The 22,650-nt window shown below is 49.5% G+C and overlaps 3 protein-coding genes across 5 annotated transcripts in view; 1 reads left to right on the forward strand and 2 right to left on the reverse strand.

Annotated features, from left to right (window-relative positions):
* Bin3 (bridging integrator 3) overlaps positions 1-5,694 on the forward strand; it is a 40,901-nt gene extending 35,207 nt beyond the window's left edge. Inside the window, exons 9-10 of one of the 2 annotated variants that reach the window (XR_013091167.1) lie at positions 1,015-3,387; positions 3,765-5,694. Coding sequence is in view for 1 of the 2 variants with exons in the window: in XM_076853595.1 (XP_076709710.1) it covers positions 1,015-1,161 (147 nt within the window). In the remaining variant the exon portion in view is untranslated. Of the gene's footprint in view, positions 1-1,014 lie in introns of both variants that reach the window. The other variant, XM_076853595.1, reaches the window with a different exon arrangement.
* Positions 2,136-16,792, reverse strand: Ccar2 (cell cycle and apoptosis regulator 2). Of its 2 annotated transcripts, none has more exons than XM_076853593.1 (21): positions 16,612-16,792; positions 15,662-15,757; positions 15,301-15,392; positions 14,807-14,898; positions 14,497-14,611; positions 14,147-14,276; positions 13,876-13,972; positions 8,576-8,695; positions 7,416-7,638; positions 7,218-7,331; positions 6,718-6,881; positions 6,124-6,286; positions 5,801-6,031; positions 5,456-5,692; positions 4,716-4,860; positions 4,517-4,599; positions 4,037-4,183; positions 3,785-3,896; positions 3,501-3,689; positions 3,146-3,351; positions 2,136-2,911 (listed from the first exon to the last, which is right to left on the reverse strand). In XM_076853593.1, exons 2-21 carry the CDS (start codon positions 15,717-15,719, stop codon positions 2,867-2,869), a joined length of 2,763 nt encoding a protein of 920 aa, XP_076709708.1. In that variant the 5' UTR covers positions 15,720-15,757; positions 16,612-16,792; the 3' UTR covers positions 2,136-2,866. The 2 variants fall into 2 exon arrangements, with proteins under 2 accessions (XP_076709708.1, XP_076709709.1); XM_076853594.1 differs by lacking the exon at positions 16,612-16,792 and adding an exon at positions 16,052-16,375.
* A 1,020-nt stretch (positions 16,793-17,812) lies between these two features.
* Positions 17,813-21,780, reverse strand: C4H8orf58 (chromosome 4 C8orf58 homolog). Its single transcript, XM_076852294.1, has 7 exons — positions 21,735-21,780; positions 20,144-20,631; positions 19,659-19,799; positions 19,412-19,520; positions 19,158-19,270; positions 18,847-18,953; positions 17,813-18,313 (listed from the first exon to the last, which is right to left on the reverse strand). The coding sequence occupies exons 1-7, from the start codon at positions 21,778-21,780 to the stop codon at positions 18,205-18,207; spliced, it is 1,113 nt and encodes a 370-aa protein (XP_076708409.1). The 3' UTR covers positions 17,813-18,204.
* Between the last annotated feature and the right edge of the window lie 870 nt (positions 21,781-22,650).

Here is a 22,650-nt window from a genome sequence, read left to right on the forward strand (position 1 = left end):
CCCTGGTCCCAGAGGAAGCCAGCTAGGACGTCAAGAGACTTCCTAATGTACATACAACTTAGCCCTGGCCCTGCTGCACAGTGCACCTTCCCAAGGATGCCAGAGCCCTAGTTTAGCATCTCCAAGTTTCTAAAGAGAAGTTGACAGCCAAGCTGGGGAGTTTGGAGAGAGTGGAACACGGGAGTACACGCTTTTTATTTGATCAGGAAGTGGTTAGTTTCATGGCAGAAATGGCCTCTGCCCTCTGTGGAGAAGCCCCTAGTCCTCAGCAATCTGGGGGAGTTGCTGAAGAGCCTATCCCACTCCCCCACCCTAGCCTCTCTCATCCTTGTGTCCCTCCCACCCTGTTGCTGTTCCCTACTCAGAAGAATCTGTGGACATAAGCCCAGCCTTAGAACCACTCCCCTTGGCTATGCAGTTTAGGCCAGGAACAAGGGTAGGGCAGGAGTGGAAGGCAGGTGGTAGATCCCAGAGCCTTGATCTCACCTTTACTTCTAGAGCAGGCTTTCAAGGCCCTGGGATCTACCACCTGCCGTGTCCTCTCTTTCCCACTGAGGTATGGTGCCTGCTCATCATCTTCTCTCTCTGGGCCTGGCCTTGGCCATGTGTTGTTCTCCAACCACTGCCAAGTGCACAGGCACCCCTGCCCACACCAGCTGTTGGAAGGAACCAGGAATTGAAGGGCATCACCTCCACCCCCAGCCCTACAGGGCCTCATTGCCTCTCTGCAACCCTGGTCTTGGATGGAGCCTTTCTCTGCAGTGGACATTCCAGAAAGCCACAGGCTGTGGTTCAGTTCTTCCTGCACCACCAGTTCAGGGAAATGGGTGAGGGCCAGAGAGGTGATGGAGAAGTGAGTAGAAACACCTGCCTTGAGCCAGCCACCAGCTGCCCAAGGGACCAGACCCTGGCTAGGCTAGTGCTCCTGGACTGCTGGGCCCCGCAGGTATTGTGCTTGGGCACTGGATGCTAAGGGAGCCCAGCCCTTGCCAACAACTCTTGCCTCTTGCCCAGGTCGTGTACTACTCAGAAATGCATAAGATCTTTGGTGACCTCACCCAGCAGCTTGACCAGCCCGGCCACTCAGATGAGCAGCGGGAGCGGGAGAACGAGGCCAAACTGAGCGAGCTCCGAGCCCTCTCTATCGTGGCTGATGACTGAGCTTCCATCCTTCAAAGACTTCTGGGACACAGGCAACCTCTCTAGTCTTTGCCCTTAGCAGGCACAGGCTCATGCTTCTCCCACTGGCTGCTGTTTTGGAGACAGGAGGTGGCCCCTGCTCCACCTTGTAATCCTTTGAACTGAGTGTCTCCATTCTCTTGAGCCTGTCACCAGGAGCCCCAAACAAACAGGCTGCTCTCTCCTCAGACACAGGTAAGCAGTGTAGAAAAACCCTAGGGGCTTTTTTATTTCCTGAAGAACCGTCCAGAGTATAACCTGACCTCAGGCCAGAGCAGCAACCCCCTGGAAGGGCCTGGGTTTTGCCACTGCAGTTGAGGGTCTTAGCCCCACTTGTGCAACAGGGATCGCATCTACCTCGAGAACACATTCCTGGCCCCTCGTTGCTCTTCACACCAAAGATTCTTCTGGGCAAGGTACAGGCACACAGTCCTGGGGAACAGGAGAGCCCTGTTCCTCCAGCCCCAGCAGACCCCCTCACTCCAGCATGACAAAGGTGGGCTCAGTGCAGGAACAAGCCCTGGCTCTTCTGCATTCCCTAGGTAACTGGGACTCGATGTTAACTGTCCCCCCATGCAGCATGGCCCAAAGCAAGAGCAGTGGGTTTGTGTCTAACCTGGATATCTGGAATTTTATTTTTTCAAGTAAAGTTTCCAACAAAACATCCACCTAGTGTTGTGCTGACTTGTGGAGAGAAGGGGAGCCCCTGGTACAGCTATCCCAGTTCCTGCCCATTTGGCAGAGGGCCTCTGCCTGATTCCAGCAGGCAGGCAGCCTAGGGTGCAAAGGTTCAGGCTTTCCACCTTCTGGAAAGAACTGCCAGGGTGCAGACACTGGCTTAGGGCCAGGAGGCTGGGAGGGCACCAAGCAGCCCAGAAAAGGAACGGGGAGAACACACTGGTTTGTTTTTGACTTTGGTTTATTTAAAAAACAAAAAGCCAAAAAAAAAAAAAAAAAAAAAAAAAAACAACTTTATATACAAAGTCAAACTGAAACCACGGATTATGGAAAGAGGCAAGAATTATGGGTAACAGGGAAAAAGGCTGGGCCAGAGCCAATACCACATTCTGAACACAGGAGCCGGGGAAGGAGGTGCTGGTTTCTTCTGGCGAGTCTGGGGTGGCTGGAACACAGTGTTCTATTGGCACCCTCGGCCCAACACCGAGAGCTTTCTAGCTTAGACTCCATTCCCACGACGGCCACCAGAGCCCCCCAGGAGTCTGTGCCTGGAACCTATAGGACTTGTGCCATCCAGAGGAAGGGGTTTCTTAGCCCCCACCAGACTCCACGTCTGTTCCTTCGGTGAACTAGCATCAGACCTTGTCACAGGCTCAAAAAGCCTTTTCCTCCCCTGTCTCACTCTAATCTGGAAGAGGACAGGAGACAGCACAATACTACAAGGGCCCTGGGAGAAATTCCAAGGTTGAGGGCAAAATGACATTCTAGGGGTGCAAAAGATGTTATATTTAGTTGTAGCTGGAACTGGAGTTCCTCAAACTTCCACCCACGTAGCACAGACCCCACCCTGATGGCTTGACATCCCCTGCAGAGGCTGAGCACAGGGCTCAGCCCCCCCTGCCTGTGGCTCCCAGGCCTTGCTCCAGTGGCTTTCTGGTACCAAAAGGGCTTTAACGTCATCAGGCTCCATCGCTGACCTCACAGGACGGCCACTCCTGGGCAAAGTCCCTCAGTTGCTAGGCGCTGGCTCTTCCTTCTCTACCCAGCTATCGGCCTATATGAGCACAGAGAACAGATGACATCAGAGGACAGCTAACCACTTACTGCTGGGAGCCTCTGGGCTACATGCTGCTAGGTTCCCAAAGAAACTAGTGGATGGAGATGAGAGAATCTTGAGAAGGGACAGAAAGTACTGGTGGCTAGGCTGCTTTCCACATGGCAGCCAACTGTTCTCTGGGACTTTTGGAGCTCCACCAAGAGCTACAGTCACCCCACACACCCCACTCACCTTTTCAACCATCCGCTGCATCTCAAGCTGCAGTGGGGTCAGGCGCCTGCGGAACTCCTGCAGCAGCCGCTGAAGCTGGCTCTTCTGCCGTTCAGCTGCCCGAGCTGTCTCCTCCGCCTCAGTCAGCCGGGCCCGCAGCTCCTGCATCTCCGCTGCCAGTGTCTTATTCGTCACTTCAGTGGCTGAGAAACGGTGATGGCTCTCCTCTGTGCAATGTGGGAAGACACACCGGATGGACTCAGGTGAAGCACAGGGCAAGGGTCTAAAGCCTACGGAGTGGTGTCACCCTAGTCCCTGGGGATACCCACTCTCCCATCCCACCCACGACAAGTCCCACAGCCTCTAGACCACTCACCCAGCTTCAGTTCCAGTGTATGAATCTTGTTTTCTAGGTAGAGCCGGCCACTGTCCTGCTGTTCTGCACGTTGCAGCAGGCTCCCCACATTGATCAGGCTGCCATTATGGGGCACCAGGCCTTTGTGTTCCGTGGGAGCAGCACCTGGCTTTGCACCCTTCCCAGAAGGAGGCAGCAGATCCAGGTTTCCTAGAAGGGGCCATGAAAGAAATCTCATGAAGTCTTGGGAGGAAAAGGCAACCTACCCTATCCCTTTTCCCACAGGTGCATAGCACAGGACATACCAAAGAGCACCTCCTCAGGAAGTCCACCGTCCACCGCCTCTGGGCGGCTGTACTGAAGGCTCCGGTACTGGCAAATGTTTTGCGTCACCACCCTACTGACCAGTTGCTTGGCCTACAGAAAACACCAAATACCTGCTGGTCAGACTGTGTGAACCCTGCCCCAAAGAGAGGAACAAGGACCTAGAAGGAGCTCATTGTAGGCCTGTGCATATTAGGAGGCCATCCAGAAAGATGGGACAGAAGAGAAGTTACCTGCTCTGCACTGAGCCGAATCCCCAGGGTAAGAAGGACCCTCTCCAAGTCTCGTCGGTGCAAGTAGCCACACCAGTTGGCATCAAAGAATACAAAAGCTAGAAGACAGTCCAAGGGAAGCACAGCAGATGGGTCCAGCTCCTTGGGCTGTAAAGGAAAACAGATGGACAGCTTTACTGACAGATCTCAGTGACTAAATGACCCAGGACACAATCTCTCTACAGCAAGCAGCCTTACAGCCGAAGGTTCCAGGCCTCTGTGGGGCACTTTCCCAAAAAGAACCTGGTGTGCTCCCAGGTCAGATCCCTCTCAGCTCCCCCCAACAGGGAGAATGAAATGATTCCCATAAATCAAGAACCACATTTTGTTTCTTGTCTATCAAGGGAAAAGTCACTGTTAGCCTCCCAGGTGAGGTATGCCTATCAGAGGTATTGCCAAGCTTCCCACCACAAAAACTAAGAAAAAAAAAAAAGGTCTCACCATGTCCTGAAGTGAGGAGAATTCCATCTCTGACTGGTTTGAGGCAACAGACCGGACTTCCGAGTCCTCTAGCTTTGCTCCTGCTACAAAAAAAACCCAAGTTAAACAGGGAACTCACGGTGGCCCACACTTGCCCCACAGCCCTAAAAGACAGTCAGACACCACCTGAGGACCGTAATCTGCTCCCCACTGGACATACCAAACTCCTCCTCCCCATCATCCCTCAGAAGTAGCAGCTCTGGGTCCAGGGCCATTTCACACAGGTCCTCAGACGCCTCACCCCGGGTCTTCTCTTCCTCCTCTCCCCCAGAAGAGGGTGGTTTGGGCAAAAGCCCATCCTCCTTCTAGAGAAGCAGACAAGGTTATGAGGAGAAGGAACTAATTCCTGTAATACTAATAATAATGGCTAACATCTGAGTATCAACTCTGTGCCAGGCACTGTGTTAAAGCCTATAGGTGTTTAATTGAATGACACAGGATCCAGAGCACAACAGAGGCACTTCTAGACACCCAGGTTCTCTTCGGGAGTCAACCTAGTCCTAGAAAAAATTATGTGTTTGAGAGCATCTGGGCAAGAAGTAGACTTGCGTTATAAAAATGGTGAAAAGTCCATCCAGCTAACCATAAGGCAATCCAACCTCCTCTGCTCTCCCAGGCCTTCTTTGTTACTGAAACTTCATGCCATCATGACGCGTCAGCCATGCTTCACCTCCCTTACCCCGAGTGTGCCACTGCTTAACTATGTGGTATGAGAGTAATCTCTCTGGGCCTCAGTCTATCCCAGGCTTCCAAGAAGTATGCACTGTGAGGGAGCACGAGTGTAATGGGACATGGGAAGTACTTAGGACGATGCCTGGCACAAGTGAGGGACTCGGATCACAATAATCATTATCACTATGTGTGGTCCTCAGCCCAACCAGGGCTGACGAAGGTACTCACCAGCGGGGTGTCTGACTCGGCAGCCGTGCCCTCATTCTGTACCTCATCCTTGGACTCCTTGGCCACCTCCTCCTTGACAGCTTCCTCCTCCTTGACCGCTTCCTCTTTGGCCACCTCCTCCTTCTCAGTTTCAGGGGGGGTCACAACCTTTTCAGGAAGGCTCAGTAGCATTTTATAAATCTTATAGCCAAAATCCCTCTGCAGCATCTCCAGAAACAGCTCAGCCAACACCATCACCTATTTAGAAGGGGAGGCAGAACCCTGTGAGCATCAGGTGAAAAAGGAATATGCCACACTGCCACAGCCCGCACCCTACCCACAGCCCCCTGAAACTCCTACACCTGCCTCAAAAGAAATCCTTTCTTTTGGCCTCCGATCCTCCACAATCCCATGGAGGGAGAGGTTTACACAGCCAGGACGTGCCATGACAGCAGGTTCTAGAGGGGGTGGAGGGGCCTCTGGGAGATCAGTGTCCATTTCTTGTTGTGCAGTGGCCTCTGGAGTCTCCGCATTCTGTTTAGAAGTATCTGCCGCTTGCTCCGAGGCATCAGGGGCCTGTTCAGTAGGCTCTGCTTCCTGTAACCATAGCCAAGATGTGACCCTCAGGGTCTCAGTGTCAGGGTACCTACTTTCTGCGTCTTCCTAAGGCTCAGCCTTATCTCTGGTACCTCCTGGGTTGGGGGAGCTGCCTCTGTGGCTTTCTGCTGGCACAGGGCCTCCCACTCCTCCAAAGTGGGCATTATGGTCCAGACGTCTGGCAGGTACACCACCACTGTATGCAGCCTCCGGGGCGGTCCCGGCTGCAGGTACTGAAACTCAGCAAAGCGCCACCTGCTCACAGCAAAAGGAAAAGGAAGCCCTAAGCCCCAATCAACACATTCAGGCAGACGCCAGGCTCACAAAATGCCTGTGTTCCAGTCAGCACAGACCAAGCACATACTGGACGGCGAGCTGTGAAAGGACAAACACATGATACAGACCAAGTCCTCCAGAACAGCAAGCAACAGGGAGATGACAGACAGTTGCTGTGCCGGAGCTAAGGCAACAAGGATTGCCAGGTACAGCTTGGGGGTCAGCTGACCTCTAGTACCCCATAACCCTTGGTCATGCTCAGGACCCCGGTGTCCATCTGTGAGTAGCTGGGGGTGGCATGAGTTATGACTGGGCACAGAAGAAAGCTGGCAGGCCAGAGGGCAAAGGCCAGATCTTCTAAACAGACTCTCCCCACAGCGAGCTGGCCACACTTGGGGACGGCCACTCACCACTTGGTGCAGGTGCTCAAGTCAATCCCAGTCTGGGCTTGCGCACAGCGGATGGCTGTGCGCACCAGCACCTGTGGGTCAGCCTGAGGGTCGAGGCCATCCAGGGAAGGAGACCACTCACCCCCAACCAGCACTGCCTCTTCTTCTTTCCGACCCAGCAAAAACTGCAAAGAGATTAGGGATACAAAAGAAACCCACATAGCCTGTGCCTCCTGCAACAGTGAGGAGAGGCTGCCACCAATCAAAAAACAAAGGCAGCAGAAGTGGTGAAGCCCACCACCCAAGGGCCCTCTAGCCACTGACACGGACCAACCACCTAATGCCTTCTAATGAGTAGGAACATCTCTGAGCTGTATTTTCCTCCTGTGTACAACAAGGGCATTTCTGCTCTGCAACGCTGCATTTCTACATATTACTGAGCAGAAGCCAACCTCTAAAAATGTGACAGGCACTGGACATTATCAGTGACTGCATCTTGCCTCCTGCACCCCAGCTCTTACCTTTATCTGCTTCAGAGGATGTTCTGGCGTCTCCCTTGGCTCAGCCATGTCATCCACAAAGAGCATGCAGCAACGATACAGCTCCTCCAGGCCCGGGGAGGAGAGCAGCAGTACCTGTGCAAAAAGGCCCAAGATACACTCAGAGCCACCTTCCACCTCCGGCAATGTGACAAAGCCACAGAAGCTCAGCCAGCTGACCTTGGAACTGTAAGCAGGGTCACTATCTGCAGGGCTGGGCTCAGCACCAGTATCTGGAGCTGCCTCCTTTTCTGCAGAGACCTGGATCCGGCTTGGATGATGGAGGGAAAAGGGCTGGCTCAGAGGGAAGGCTGACAGCCAGCTCAGATGCACGGACAGAAAATCTGAGGGGACCAGAAGGCTGCGGTAACGGCGCTGGAGTTCTAGGAAGTCACAGATAGGGCTGGAGGAAGACAGCAGGAGAATTCAGACCTGAGTGAAGACTAAAACATTCAAAAATGAAATTATAAAAGACTAAAAAAAAGGGCAATTTATTTTTCAGTTTGGGAAATAAGGACTTTCTAAGTAGGCACCTCTCAACAGGTGATGATGGATCAGATGTGACTACTTGATTTACAGTCTCCCTATGGCAAAACTGGAAAAGGAAAAACACTCATAGAACATGACAGAGAAATGGTCATGGTCTTAATAGAAAAGGCACTCACAAATCAATAACAAGAAGTTCAAACACCTAAGAGAAAACTGGGAAAACTGACATCAACAGGTATTTCACAGAAAAAGAAACACCTACAACTTAAAAGCCCATTAAAATATGCACAGTCTAACTTATAATTAAAAAATGCAAATCAGAATGTAATTTTTCAACTATGAAATAAAAAGATGAAAAAGTCTGCTAATTCAGCATTGGGAAAAGCAGGGGAAACAAGTCCTTCATGGTCTGTTGAAGAGGGTAAATAGACAGTCTCTTTGAGAGAACTGGCAATAGCTATCAAAGGTTGAAATTAAACCCTTTAAGCCAGCTACTCCATTCTGAGGAATTAATAGGACACTTACACTGTGCACCTATATGTACGCAGAAGGATGTTTATAATACTTAAGAAAACTAGGCTACATATGTAGTACTGGTTAAATACATCCATTTAATGGGATGCTATATATACTGCTAAAAAGAAGGAGAATAATCTAATATTAATATAAATTCTAAGATAAAATATCAAATGAAAAAGCAAAATATCAAACAGTACATACAATACGTTTACACTGATTTGTTTTTTAAAAAGCTGTAAAAGCACTTACGTGCTTGCAGGGACTGTATCTCATTTACCCTAGAAAGTGTTACCTGTGACAAGTCTCAGCCCACCCCAAGCCTTGCCACTCACCTGTCCACAGTATAGGGAGTAAGATGAACCCGGTAAGGAGGCAAGTCATGCCTTGGTTTCTTAGCACCCCAAGGCTCTCCACCAGCCCGCTGTTTGCGTTTCTTGGAGTCATAGTCATCACTGGAGGTTGATCCATTACCAGAAGTAAGAAATTACATTGTTACATAAGAATTCAATACATACTTATCTAAAAAGAAAGAACTGGAAACATCAGCTACTCCACTCTGAATCCCCAACATCAAAGAAATGGATAAAGAAGCATACTAACAATCGTGGCAATATGCTACAAAGATATTAAAAGTGAATATTTAAACTCTCTTAACACAGAAAAACATTCATGGGTTAAGCATATACAGTAGGCCTCAAATATGCAAAAGCTTTTACATACTGAAATAAAATATTAATGATGGATGCTTTTAATAGGTTTGTGAATAATTTCTGATATTTTTCTGAACTTTTTGTCACCTATAGTTAACATGTTATTTTTTTGAAATGAGAAAAAAAGAATTTGCCAGGTATGGTTGTGCACACCTATAATCTCTGCAGCTCAGGAGGATCAGAACAAGTTTAAGGCCAGCCTTAGCAACTAAGCAAGGCCCTAAGCAACTTAGAGACACCCTATCTCAAAAAGGTCTAGGGATATGGCTAAGTGATTAAATACCCCTAGGTTCAATCCCCAATACTAAAAAAGAAAAAAAGAATTTAACTGATTTTTTTTTAAACAAGGACACACTTTACCATGATATACATTCTATTAAGTAAATCTTATTAGACAATAAGCCCTTATTAGTACACATTAATGTGATAAAAATACTCAAACCCTTTGCTCCAACAATCCCACTCTTAAAAATCTATCCAAAGGAAGTTTACTGGAAAATAAAAAGAAAAAAGGGGCTGAGGATGTAGCACAGTGGTATAGCACTTGCCCAGCATGTATAAGGCCCTGGGTTCAATCCCCAGCACCACAAAAAAAGAAAAAGGCCAAAAAAAGTCACATACATTGGAAAAACATCAAGCAACATAAACTGAGAGTGAGGAAAGTACAAACCCAGGAACACCCAGTTTTTATAGTAAGTAAACAGTAACCAGTCACTAAAACAATCATGAGAATTATACTACAATATGGAAAAAAAGGTTTAAGATACACAAAAATAATCTGAACTTAATATTGTGGAGTATTGGGACTGGGGATTTGGCTCAAGCAGCAGCATGCTCGCCTGGCATGCGTGTGGCCCGGGTTCGATCCTCAGCACCACATACAAACAAAGATGTTGTGTCTGCCGAAAACTAAAAAAATAAATATTAAAATACTCTCTCTCTAAAAAAAAAAAAAAAAAATTCTATTAAAAAATATATTGTGGAGTATACACATATGCAGATAAAAACTAGAAAAGGTCAAAGAAAAAGTAGCACTAAGTGATTTTTCATTTTCAAAAATATTTTCTACCCTAAGTACATGTTAAGACAAGAAGGATGTGACTCTACTTTTGTGTACAACCAGAGATATGAAAAATTGTGCTCTATATGTGTAATATTTATTATAATGCATTCTGTTGTCATATAACAAAGTTTTTTTAAATAAATTTTTTAAAAAGAGAAAAAATATTTTCTACTTTCTAAAGTTCTTTAATACCTACCTTTTAACAGATTTTTAAAGAGAAGACAAGAACCTTTTAACACTGATATCACAGTATGTACTACTTAATATGTTTTTAATTGCTTATTAGAGTATCACTTATGATATTATCATAATCACTTAGTATGGGGTACAATAAAAACAAGAGGACAAAAAAACCTTTGGACCATTCATTATAAAATACCAGATTGAGAAGGAAAAAATATCATATTTTTTTATTGTCTAATATTGTCACATTAGAGAAACAACTAGCAACTCTTTGAGCCTAGGTAACTGAGTTGATTACATGTGCCTCCAGAAGGTTTTTGTTCTTTCCTTTTACCTGCCTGGGTCATTTTCCTGGTCTTCACATCCAAGTAACAAAGCTGGTTATATTTAACACAAAGTTTTTGTTCTCTTGTGTTTGCCTGGGTCACTTCACTGTTCAGGAGCATCTTTATTTGTCAAAAGCACCTTCTTCTCCACTTTACAGGACATCAGTGTTTCCACGTTTCTAATAGAACCATTCCAGACTCATTCTGACACATCTCTTCAGCTCACCCAGGACTGAAGTGAGCTCTTCAGTAAATGCTGTCCAGCTCTACCTAAACTACATGTTCCACTGGATTCTATGAGCTCAGCTGCCACAGTTTTCTCCCTTTTCTGTGAATGGTCAGGAACAAGTCATAATGCAGAGCCAGTGGAAGACATGTCAGTAGCAGCAACAACAGAAGCCCAGCCTGTCTAAAAGATGTCAGCAGCTCAGCAGGAGTAGTCCAATGTTCCCTCCATCCCAAAGCCTAGGATTCAACATAAAGCTTGGCTTCCACACAAAATGCTAATGTGATTGAGTCCTTTACAAACTGATGTTCCTTCAAAGTTACAAATTCTTACTAGCCATCTTCCTATTCTGCACATTCTCACCCCTGACAGCTGGTGGTACCTCTCTCCAAGGGATGATAACTCCAATCTCCAGGAGTTATGACAAAGAAGCACCATGCACAAGCATTGCACAGGGCTTGGCATGTCCAGGACAATCAAATACACGTGACTGCACAAAAAGCCTAAATTTATTTTTTTTTAATATTTTTAGTTGTAGATGAACACAATATTTTTATTTATTTACTTATATGTGGTGCTGAGACTCAAACCCAGGTTTCAACACATGCCAGGCAAACACCCTACCACTGAGCCAGAACCCCAGCCCAAAGCCTGAATTTAAACCAAAAGCAGCAAGTCCACAACAGTCATTGATTGCCACCCAAACTACATTATGCCCAAAGGCACCTGATATGATCATACAATGAAAACCTATGAAGGCTTTTTTAATAAGCTCACAAAAAGGCAAGATGGAAGGTCCCTGGAAACTTGAAGACCAGAAGATAAGAAGTGTGGGTGTATTCTCAGCGACTTGAGAGTGGGACAAAAGGTTCAATAGTGGAGATGATATGGAAAACAATCCTAGATAAAGCTGGCTCCTACTTAAAATTCACAATGACCTATCCTAAGAGAATAAGCCAAGCTTTTACATAGGGACTGGCTACATCACTTTGCCTTAGCTTCTTCCTAGAGCTACACCATACTCCTCAAAATGTGCACACTGGTCAACTCTGACAGCTCTTTCCACATACTGGTCTATGGGCATCTGGAAGAGTGTTCCTTTCCCTGTATAGTTCTCAAAGCAAATGAGAACCCAACATGAAGGAATTTTCTGCAGTGATCTTACTAGAGGGAGGGTTACATAGGATTTTTCACTTATCAAAATTTTCCAGTTAAGATTTATATATTTCAGTCTATATAAATTTCACCTTAAAATTTTTACTTCAAAAAAAAAAAAGACACCGGTATGATGGCGCACACCTACAATCCCAGCAACTCAGGAAGCTGAGATAGGAGGATCACAGCACAAGGCCAGCCTCAGCAATTTAGCAAGGGCCTAAGCAACTTAGTGAGACCCTGTCTCAAAAAAAAAAAAGAGCTGCAGATGTGGCTCAGTGACCAAGAACCCCTGCATTCAATTCCCAGTAACCACCTCCCCGCCCAAAAAAAAAACATCCGAATCAAGTAGGAGGAAACAGCTAGATGAAGGGAGAAGTTAGGATAAGGGCAGATGCTGATATTTGAAGTGGGGTAACAGATATATTAGAATTCATATCTTTCCATTTGCTTTGCATACACTGAAATTTTCTGTTATTAAAAAACTAAGGCCTGGGGCTGTAGTTCAGTGGTAGAGCGCTTGCCTGGCACATGTGAGGCACTGGGTTCAATCCACAGCACCATATAAAAATAAGTGAAGGTATTGTGTCCATCTACAACTAAAAAAAAAAATTATCGGGCTGGGGATGTGGCTCAAGCGGTGGCGCGCTCGCCTGGCATGCGTGCGGCCCGGGTTCGATCCTCAGCTCCACATACAGACAGGGATGTTGTGTCCGCCAAGTACTAAAGAATAGGTATTGAAAGGTTCTCTCTCTCTCTCCCTCTTTCTCACTCTCTCTCACTCTTTAAAAAAAAAAAAAAAAAAAATTATCAAAAAAAAAAAAAAAGTTAAAAACTCTCAGGGAGATTAAGATTAGGAGCATATGAACCAAAGAGGGGAGAGACATCACACTGCTGGTATACTCCCTAAAGCTCACAGATAACAAACAATCACTAGGAAGCTCCAAGGACCCCAATCAACCATGCTTGATTCCCACATGACCAAGAAAACTGTCTGTCCGCATGTCCACGCACATGCAGAATGCAACCTGACAGTGCAACACCACACTCACCTAAGCGTCGTGTATAAAAAAGCATATATTTTAAAGTACAAATTAAAACATACACTGCAATGTTACTTTTTTGGACATGTTATTATTTTCTTGAAACAATCCCTGATATCTCAATTGTGGGAACTAGAAATAAAAGGAAAATTATATATTTAAGAACTATTTCAAGCTGGGCACAGTGGCACAAGCTGTAATCCCAGCTGCTCAGGAGGCTGAAGCAGAAGGATCTCAAGCTCAAGGCTATCTTGGGTAATTCTATATGACTCTGTCTCAAAATAAAATTCAGAAAGAGGGGGTACAGAGAGGACTGGGACTCAGAGGTAGAAACTCCTGGGTTCAATCCCCATTATCAAAAAAGAAAAAAGTATTTCAACATGACACTTCAAAAATTACTTACATTGTGTGCATGTACAAATATGTAACAAATTCCATCACTGTAATGCATAATAACAAATCTCATCAATATGCACTATGAGGCACCAACAGAAAATATGTGAGGGCTGGAGTTGTGGCTCAGTGGTAGAGCACTTGCATGGCATGTGTGAGGTACTGGGTTTGATCCTTAGTACCACATAAAAATAAATAAATAAAATAATAAAAATAAAGGTATTGTGTCCATCTATAACCAAAAAAAATAAATAAATAAATTAAATGTAGGAAATAAAAAGAATATTAGAAGCTAAAAAAGAAAAAAAAAAAGAAAAAAGAACATATCAAATCTCTGGTTTGCTAACTCTGTATATAAAGTCCCACAATTTATATGTACATATAAATCTCCTTGTATCTGCCTATTTAAGAGAAAAAGGACTAGGACCCAGCTGCAGAAAGAATTTAGTATCAACAGTTGGCAAAAAAAGGGGGTGGGGAGATATTGCTCCTATCAGAAATATAATGAAAATATGTCCTGATTATCCTCTTACCTTCGGCCCTGATCCAGTCGTCCATGAGGGCCCCGAGCGGGAAATCTGTTCAGGTGGCTCAGGTGAAGTGTGTGGGATGTTTGGAAGAGACTCAGAGCTATAAATAGAAAATGGCCAGTGACTTAAAAACTGTCTAGTTTCCCCCTCCCTTTCTTCCAGTGCACAAAAGCACCCATTTTTATTCTGAGAGCAGCAGTCTGAAAGTTACAAGTCCATTCATCCAGAGCACCCCACACAGCCATACCCCAATATTTGTGTCTCTGGTACTCACGCTTCTGAGGAAAGAGCGGGGGAATCCGGTGAGGCTGGAAGATCAACTGAGGCTGAGCTCCCAGAATCCCTTGCTTCTGGCCCAGGGCTGCCACATGCAGAAGAGGAGGTGCTGGGGACTTCAGCAGGGGCTGCAGGACAGTTGCCAGGAAATTGAGGGGATCCCAGAGTTGAAGCATTCACTACCTTGGAAAGATACAGTCCCACCCCCTCGACAAAAGTAAGTTTTCGGCCCAGGTAACTGGGCACAGAGGCTTCTCTCCCTCCCCTCTGCCACTTCCCCTTCCCCCAAACCCCTCCCTTCCTTTCCCACTCCCCTTTACAGTGCAAATGCTAAAGAGAGATGAATACCTGGTTGGAGAGCGTTTGCACCTTGACAGCATTCCAGGGCACTGCCTGGCCTGGGTTGTATGCAGCCTTCACCAGCACCTTCTCACCCAGTTGGGGCAGCCGGCCTTTTACCACACTGCCAACACAGGAGAGAACCTGGTCCAGCCACCCTACCTGCCCCCATGTAGCCCATTCCATCAAGAGTTCTTACTTAAAAACAAAAGCAATGGCTTAAAACAACAAATCAATGGCTTTAGAAAAGGGCCCCACCAGCATGGTGACATAACTGAATCCATAAGCAATTCCAGCAGGAGACTAGCCTCAAGCCTACCTTAGCTGAAAAAAGACCTCTTCATCTACCACCCCAAAGTAGTCATGCAAACTGGTAACAATGCCAGTGAAAACCCGCTGCTTTTCTCCACTCTGCAAGAGAAGAGGGCAGGTTAAAATTAATAAGAAGCAACCTGAATAAAATTATGCTCTGCCACTAGGGTCTCCCCTCTATCCACACCCCAGCTCAGCATGGAGATTCATATGGAAGGAAACATAGAGCAGACATAAACTTTCTATGGTGAGGAAAGATGGGTTACAAACTGCTTCTAGGACTTCCAGCTCTTTAATCCCAAAAGGCATGGTTAAGATTTCTCTGGATTCAGAAACTGACTCCCCAGTCTAAGGGGTATCTAGTCACCCCATACGGCCCACTACCAAGACACGAGTCAGAAATGCTGACCATTACAATATAAGAAATGAAAGAATATCAGGCATCCCCATGCTGGGGTAGTCCCAAGGGCTGAAACTCATTAGAAAGGATGCCCAACCTACCTGAAGGTGCCTGGCACTTTGGGACAGGTCTGTGGCCACAGGAGGAGTAAGCAAACCAGGAGGAGGGCCCAAAAGAGATGTTGAAGCCGCGCCTACAGGGACAGAGAAGCAACCTCCAGGAACTGCACCTACCACTTTAAGCATTAGAGACAACTAGAAGATATGGGTAAAGGAGAGCAAAGTAGCTCCAACCAGCTCCTCCTCAGGGCTTCACTGGCAACCACTGTGGTCATCTCCTCATTTCCTAAGAAACATTAACAGCTAGTTGCTTCACACCTGGGAAATCCCAAGGGCCAGAGTTTTGTAAACTAACTGCAGAGCACATCCTACTAGGAGGTCAGGTAGGGACAAGAGTGATCACCTGAGAAGTTGCGTCCCCCTGGAAGTGGGTTGATCCGCTGGCGCTTAAACTGGGACATTGGGAATGCTGTCCTCTTTCAGAGTCTTGGGGAAAAACCTTCAATCAGAAAAAAAGAAGTTAAATGCTCACATGAAAGATTTCTGTCTATCCCCAGACAAGTGGAAAATCTTAAAGAAGTGGAAAGGTGAAGAGATGGGTACTGAGAATGGAAAAATTGTTGGAGACCATATAAAGAAGAGCAGGAAATGAAAAAAGAAATTACATTATTCCGTTCTGCCCTCACAGTAACCTAGTGGTTGCGTGATACTGACATGCTGTTTTACAGAAAAGGAAACTGGAGCTCAGAGAGATCAGAGGACTTGGCCCAGGCCACAAAACCGGGACTCTCACCCAGGTCTCCCAATAACTTAGCACTCTTCTCACTATGCCATGCAACCCCCTAAGAGGCGGACGGAGTAGGAGGCTGGAAAGAGCTCCGATGACATTCATTCATTCAAAAACATGCCAAAACGCTCCACGCAGGACCCGGAAAAATGGAGGCGGCCGGTGCCCGCGAGGTGGTGCGGGCCCTCTCCCGGAAGCCTAGCCCGTTGTTCCCCCGACCCGCTGGCGTAAAGGGAGCTCTCCCAGCGGCCCAACGCGAATCGGCCTGAACGCCGCTTTCCTGCTCCCGGGCTCCGTGGTCCTTTGCTGTGGCCTCAGCAGCCAACAGCGCACGGCCTCCTGGGCCGGACCGCGGACAGGCCACCGTGGGAGGACGAAGGCGCGCGGTTTCTCCTCCTCCCGCCCGCCCCCAGGGCCGAGGCTGTTGCCAGGGAGACGGGGTTTGCAGTCCGGAGGGGACTCAGCCCCTTCCGCGTCCAGTGCATCTTCGCCGCCGGGCCCCCGCAACTCCTCCGCTCGGGGAGAGGCGAAAGGGCAGAGGGGCAGTGGGTGGTCCCCCAACCCACCTGCGGGCCAGGGCCGCGACACCGGGGGGACAAAGGCACCCGGAACCACCACAGCCACTGCTGCCGCCGCCACCGGAAGCGCCTCTCCGGAAGAGCGACCACTGGTCGGAAGCTGCCACTCTCCCGGATATGGTCCCTCCCTCGTCTCCACCGACCTCTCCCTTCCCCCACGTTCGCCTGCCATCCCGCTGCAACTGTAGAACGGAAATGCGCCTCCTCGGATCGGATGCGCGTTCGGAAGCCGCGCCTCGTGGTGTCCTTGTTTAAAATGTCCCATTAGAAAAATAGGCTTCAGAGCATTGGTTCCTAATCCAAAGGCAGCTGGAGCTGGACGCTCCCCCGACCCAACACACCACCCGCACACAAGCCTCACTCTGGCAGCCCCCAAATGGCAGTAGCAAGAGAACCAGTCCATCTCACTGGAGAAGATGTCTGCCTGGACAGTGGCCACTTACAGGATACATTCTTATTACTCAAGCCAATGAGCCCCATCCCTATCCCTGCCCTTCCACTGGCTACACTCCCATAATAACCTTGGGAAGTGAAGAGATCAGGAATCTGCCCTAATTTTCACATATGAAATCTGACAGACCAGTAAAATTATTTGCTCAAAATCTTGCCAGGAAAATGGCCATTCTAGTCCCCATTAACAATTCCATTCCCCCCCCCAGTCGCCCCCAATCTCTGTCCTCCCATTATCCCTCCACTCCAGCCTCTCTCAGCACCCATACCCCTCCCCTTCCTATTCACTTAACATTCACAGTACTCTTTGAGACAGTTTAATCTCACTTTATCCTCTTAACAAGCTTGTGAGGTAGGCAGAGCAGGCATCATTATCCCAAATGGGAAGTTGTGGCTCAGAAGTCAATAGACTTTGTCAAGGTCTAAAAGCTAGTATGGACTTCTGGTTTCAGCTCTGACAGGTAAAAGCTAATATGGAGCAGAGCAACTGAGAATTGACCTTGAAGGTTATTCTGCCGTTCTGCACGTTGTCCTGAGCCTCCTAATTCCTCATGTGGTCTTCAGGGGCTGTGCTCCAAGGGCAAGACTCAATACAGAGGCAGCCAGGACAATGCCTTTCTCTGTTCTAGAGCTGCCAATTTAGGTATGAAGAGGAAAGCAGGAATCCAGTTCAGTAACTGACCACTACAGAAGGAAGGTCAACTTCATCCTTCCACAGTTATCTCACTCTGAAGGCTTTGGATATATGATTACAGTAGGGATGGTTGAATCCAGCCAGTTGACAATACTGATAGTCTCACAAAGATGTACATATCGTTATGCATAAACACATCTGCACCATGCTGGGTCCAGACATCACTGTGCCAAATATGCTCCTTGAACATCTGATAAATAAGTTAGTTCACATTGTCTAAGCAGAGGGATTTCTGGCGGGGAGAAGGAACCCTGGAGCTGCTGCACCTTGGAGCCTCTCAAGGAACCAGGGTTCCTCTGCCAGGCTGCTCAGAAGATACAGACTCAGCCCTCCCCTTGGAGAAGGGCAAGTCAGCAGCTCTCCCTGGCAATGCAGAGTGAGGAAGACTTCACAGCAAATCCCCTCCACCCAGAGTCACCATGCACAAAGAGGTCTCATTATACAGAAAGGTTTTTTCCTCGTCGCTTCTTAACCATTAATGATGGCATAAAGGTCTTCCGTTGGGGGTGATACTGAGGCCTTTCAGGGAGGTCCCTGGTCTCAATCCTATGGAAAAGAAAAGGAGACAAGCTAGGAGAAAACAATGGCCCCAATGTCAATAGATCACTATTTAGCTATTGTAGGGAACCCAGAGATGTTAAATTGGTGCTTTCTTCCCCCCCGGAGAATTAGTCAGATAAATCCCCAAGTATGAAGGACCTCACTGAAAGTGAATCCTTTGCTGGAACCTCCATCTTGCTCTCCCCCTAGTTAGGCCACCTCCCTCACCTAAACTTCCATTTTAAGGAGTGAAGGCTTGCTGGGCTGGGTGAAGATATTTTCCATAATCTGCTCCTGGTTCTATCACTGACTCACCCTGAAACTTTGGAAAAATGACTGCCCTCAACCCCACTCAGTCTTCAATCTCCTCATCTATAAATGGGGCATTTTAACTATCTTTTGTTTATTCCAGAAACTCCTTTGACACCATGTCTCTCAAATTTCATAGGAACAAAAATTACAACTAGAAAGACAATCTCAACATCCTGGTTCATCAGTATCCTCCCCCTCCCCTAAACCAGATTGGGCACAGGACTCACCTAGGGCCAGAACCATCAGGAGGGGCAGGGGGCTCAGGATGTTGGGAGCTCCTCCAGCGGATCCGATTGAGGAGGACCTTGACCTTGTCCCAGTGGGAGAGATCCTGCTGAGCAGAGGGGAAAGGGGTAACCACAGAGCTCCTCCCCACATATATATCCCAACTTGTCCTTGGAGCAGGACAAGTCACCTGTTCTACAGGAATCCTGTTATTTTCCCAAAGTTTCTGGCCTTTTGGGTACCTACCCATTCCCACCATCTCCCAGTTCACCCACTCCAACCCACCACCTGCCCCACTTATATCCATCACTACCTTGTGTTCCTGGGAGAGTAGAAAATTGTGAGTTGGTTCCACTGCGGCCTCTGTCAGCCTGGGAGAGTTGATGCTGAGCACTCCCACCTTTTGGGATAAAGCTGCGTCTGCCCCTTCAGAAATATAATCAGGTTACCCAGGGTCAGAAACAGGAAGCCACCCCAACAATCTAAGGTTCAGGGGGTCTGCTGGTGGGATCATGAGCAGGGACACGAAGCAGGCAGGACACAGAGAGAAACACAATTCCCCCTCACCTGTCTCCTTTGTCCGGCTTAGCAGCTCCCCTGGCCCCTGTACCCCATTAACTGGGGTAGGTAAAGGTGAAGGTAAAGGGACCAGGGCTGACTCCTCCTCTTCAAGACTCTGGGATGGGAGAGATGGGCAGTCAGGGCCTAATCAGAAGGCGAAGCTGTTTTCAGAGCAGTCATGGTTCCAGGGGGTCCTATCCCTACTCAGTCTCCCAGACTCAAGGCCTGGCCACCCTGCCCACAGCTCACTCACCCCAAGGGGTCTCTGGGTCTGCAGCTGCAGGTAGAGTTGCTGGAGCCTCGCCATCTGCTCTAGCACGAGGCACAGGTGTTCTAGGTAGCGAAGACCCTGCCCTGGGGGGCAGGCCCAAGATCCAGGATCTATACCCTGCACCTGTGGGACACAGCAAGGTAGGGGAGACTCTCAAACTTAATGAGCTTCCCACTCTGGGCAGTCAGGCTGGGCTCAGCCAGCAAATGGTCAAAGAGGAACCAACACCCAAACTGGCTTCTCCCATGGTACCCAAACCTGCCCATCTCCTCTGCAGGGGTGGCTACACACAGCTGGCGGTGGGGTGAGACAAGAAGCAATGACACAACCATCAATTAGGGGCATTTAGAATGCCCCACCCAGGGATAACTCCAGGGAAACCAAAGGGGGGTGGGGGGTCCCTACAAGTTCCACTTGACAGGGTTGTCTCCACCCCACTGTTCACCCAGCCCAAGGTCGATACTCACCACCTCTGCTTCCAGGCCTGCCTCTAGCTTAGTTTCGGCCTCAGTGGTCTCTTGCTCTTCTGCTCCAAAAAGGGACACTCCACACTGCGGCTTGCTCAAGGAACCATGCTCTCCAGACACACTGGGGAGCTGGCGGGACCGCTCCAGCACCTGCTCCAGCTTGTGGTTGGCCAGCAGCCGGCCCAGCTGGGCAGGGGGCTCTGTGGCATCAAGGGCCAGGTACTCAGAGCTCCCCATGGGCTCAAGGTTCAGAGAGTCCTGTGAAAGTTCTGATAAGGTAGCCAGGGGGCTGTCCCCAACCACCATCTCTACACCTGAGTCCCGGGAGGCCAGTTTCAGAAGTGGCACTTGCCTTCTGAAATTTCTCAGTTCAACCTCTTCCTTCCGGGTATCTGATGGGCAACCATGAGCTGCATCCGGGATCCGTCTGTAGGTACTGGTGACTCCAGGCACTACACAGCTGCATGCCAGGTCCTTCCCGGCCCCATCTGCAAAAGAGTCAGTATCAGGTCTGGCAGGCTGCCCTCAACACCCCCAGCATTCCTAGCAACCCACAGCATTCCCCTGGGGAGGAGTGTCCTGGGTCAGTGGTGAAGGGAAGACACGGGAAGTCACAGCTAACCATTTTGAGACACATGAGGCACTCTGCCTGGGAGATGTTGGAATGGGGTTCCCTCTACAATAATTATCAGCAACCAGGAACCCATACTTTGGGCTATGCGGTAGGCAAAGCCCTTGCAGATCATGCCAGGTCAGCTCCTAAGATGGCCTATCCCTTGTCTCCCCCGCCCCCAAAGGGGGTACCTAATACCTCCAAGTCCCTAAGGTAGGAGCCACAGGTTCTCGGGCTGTTTCTCAAGAGGAAACAGTCAGTGGCCGGCCTCAGGGAAGGCAAGGGGCACAAGAGTGAAGCCTAGAGTTCACGCTGCTCTGAAGCCCCTGACGCATCAGGCACAAGATGCAAGATGAAGTCTCTTGAGGAGCTCTTGTGGAAAAGCAATAAATATAACAGCAGCTCTAACCATTTGGGACTTTTGTTCTTTTAGGCAAGAAATAGTTACCTTTTTGTGAAGCGCTTAAAAGAAAAGAGAAAGAAAGAAAACTAGCGTCCATTTATTGTCACCTCTGGGCCAGGCCCTCTAGGATCTGGGCGCCGTGTAGGAACGGGGCAGAACCTGTGGCTGCCTAGACGGAGCTGAACGTCAACCCCGGCCCCTCTGGGCCAGGAGTCCACCTCTGCACTGCTCCTCTGGAGAGGGGTTCTCAGCCACAGAGGGTCTTTTTGGAACTGCTGGCTGGGGCAGAGGACCAAGCAGTCAGACATCCTCCGCAGAGTGGGAGAAGGCTCCAGGAGCGGAATAAAGAGGGAAATGGACCCAGAGGAAGTGGGTGGGATGGAAGTGGTGGCTGGTTGACCCAGACGCCCGAGCGTCTCCAATGCGCAAGGCGATCCTAGCCTAATCATTGCGGCTCCTCAAAAGTGAGTGCGAGTGGGGTGCAGCCGGGTGGGCGCTGCCCTTGGGGGCCCGACCCGAGCGTGGGTGGCGGCACCAGGGCAGGAGGCCCCGCGACCCGTTGGTGGGCGACTCACCCCGGCCGAGCGGCTCCACCGCGAAGATGCGCCGCCGGCCCAGCATGGCGCGCTCCCCGCCCGACGCGGCGCCCGGGCTGCAGCCGGAGCAGACACCCGAGCGTCCCCCGTGCGTCCCCGACCGGGGTCGGTCGGCTCAGCCCGCGCGTCCCCACCCAGCTGGGCGCGGCCGCCGGACACTCCCCGCAGGGGGCGGGCCTGGGCGGGACGAGCAGGTGCGAGGGCGGCCGCGGCGCGGTGAGGGGTGCTGGCCCTTTGGGGTGCTAGCCAGCCTCTTTCCAAAGGGCCCAGCCTCTTTCCAAAGGGCCAGCACCCCGTGCCTCCACTGCGCGCTCCCAATCCTGGCGGAGGCCAAGGCAAGAGCCCTGAGCCGCTGTCCCTCGAGGGGCGCGGCCCCGCCCGAGGACGCTGGCTGGCTCGCAGCGAGGGGTCGCCGCCCCCGGTCCACACGCGGGCTCTGTCTTCCGGCCGCAGACTGGGGTGCGGGGGGGGGAGCACTGGACAGGAGGCGGAAAGGAAATGGATCCCCACGTGCTGGCAGAAGAGCGCTGACCGGGGCCCGGCGTCCTGGCGCTCCCAGCTGTGCGACTTGGGGACAGGTCTCTCAGCCTGTCAGAGTTCTGGCGCCAAGAAGGGGAAATGGTTCCGGCGCCCCGGGAAACCCTTCACAGCAGCTGCCGAGCGCTGTGTCCTGGGCTCCATCTGAACCCCCTACCGGGCCCTGTACCTCTTTCTCACCTGAGTGCCCGGGAGCTGGGGATGGATGCATCTTCAGGGTGTGGGGAAGAGCAGCCTGCAAGCAGACCTGAAGTGTGACCGCTTCCCTGTCCCCACCCCACCCCTATCCGGCCCCTGGAATTCCACTCCCAACCCCCATCCTATAAGGAGCTGCTGAGGGTGGGACAGCCTGATGACC

This window comes from Callospermophilus lateralis, chromosome 4 (genome assembly GCF_048772815.1).
Source record: "Callospermophilus lateralis isolate mCalLat2 chromosome 4, mCalLat2.hap1, whole genome shotgun sequence".
Lineage (NCBI taxonomy): Eukaryota > Metazoa > Chordata > Mammalia > Rodentia > Sciuridae > Callospermophilus > Callospermophilus lateralis.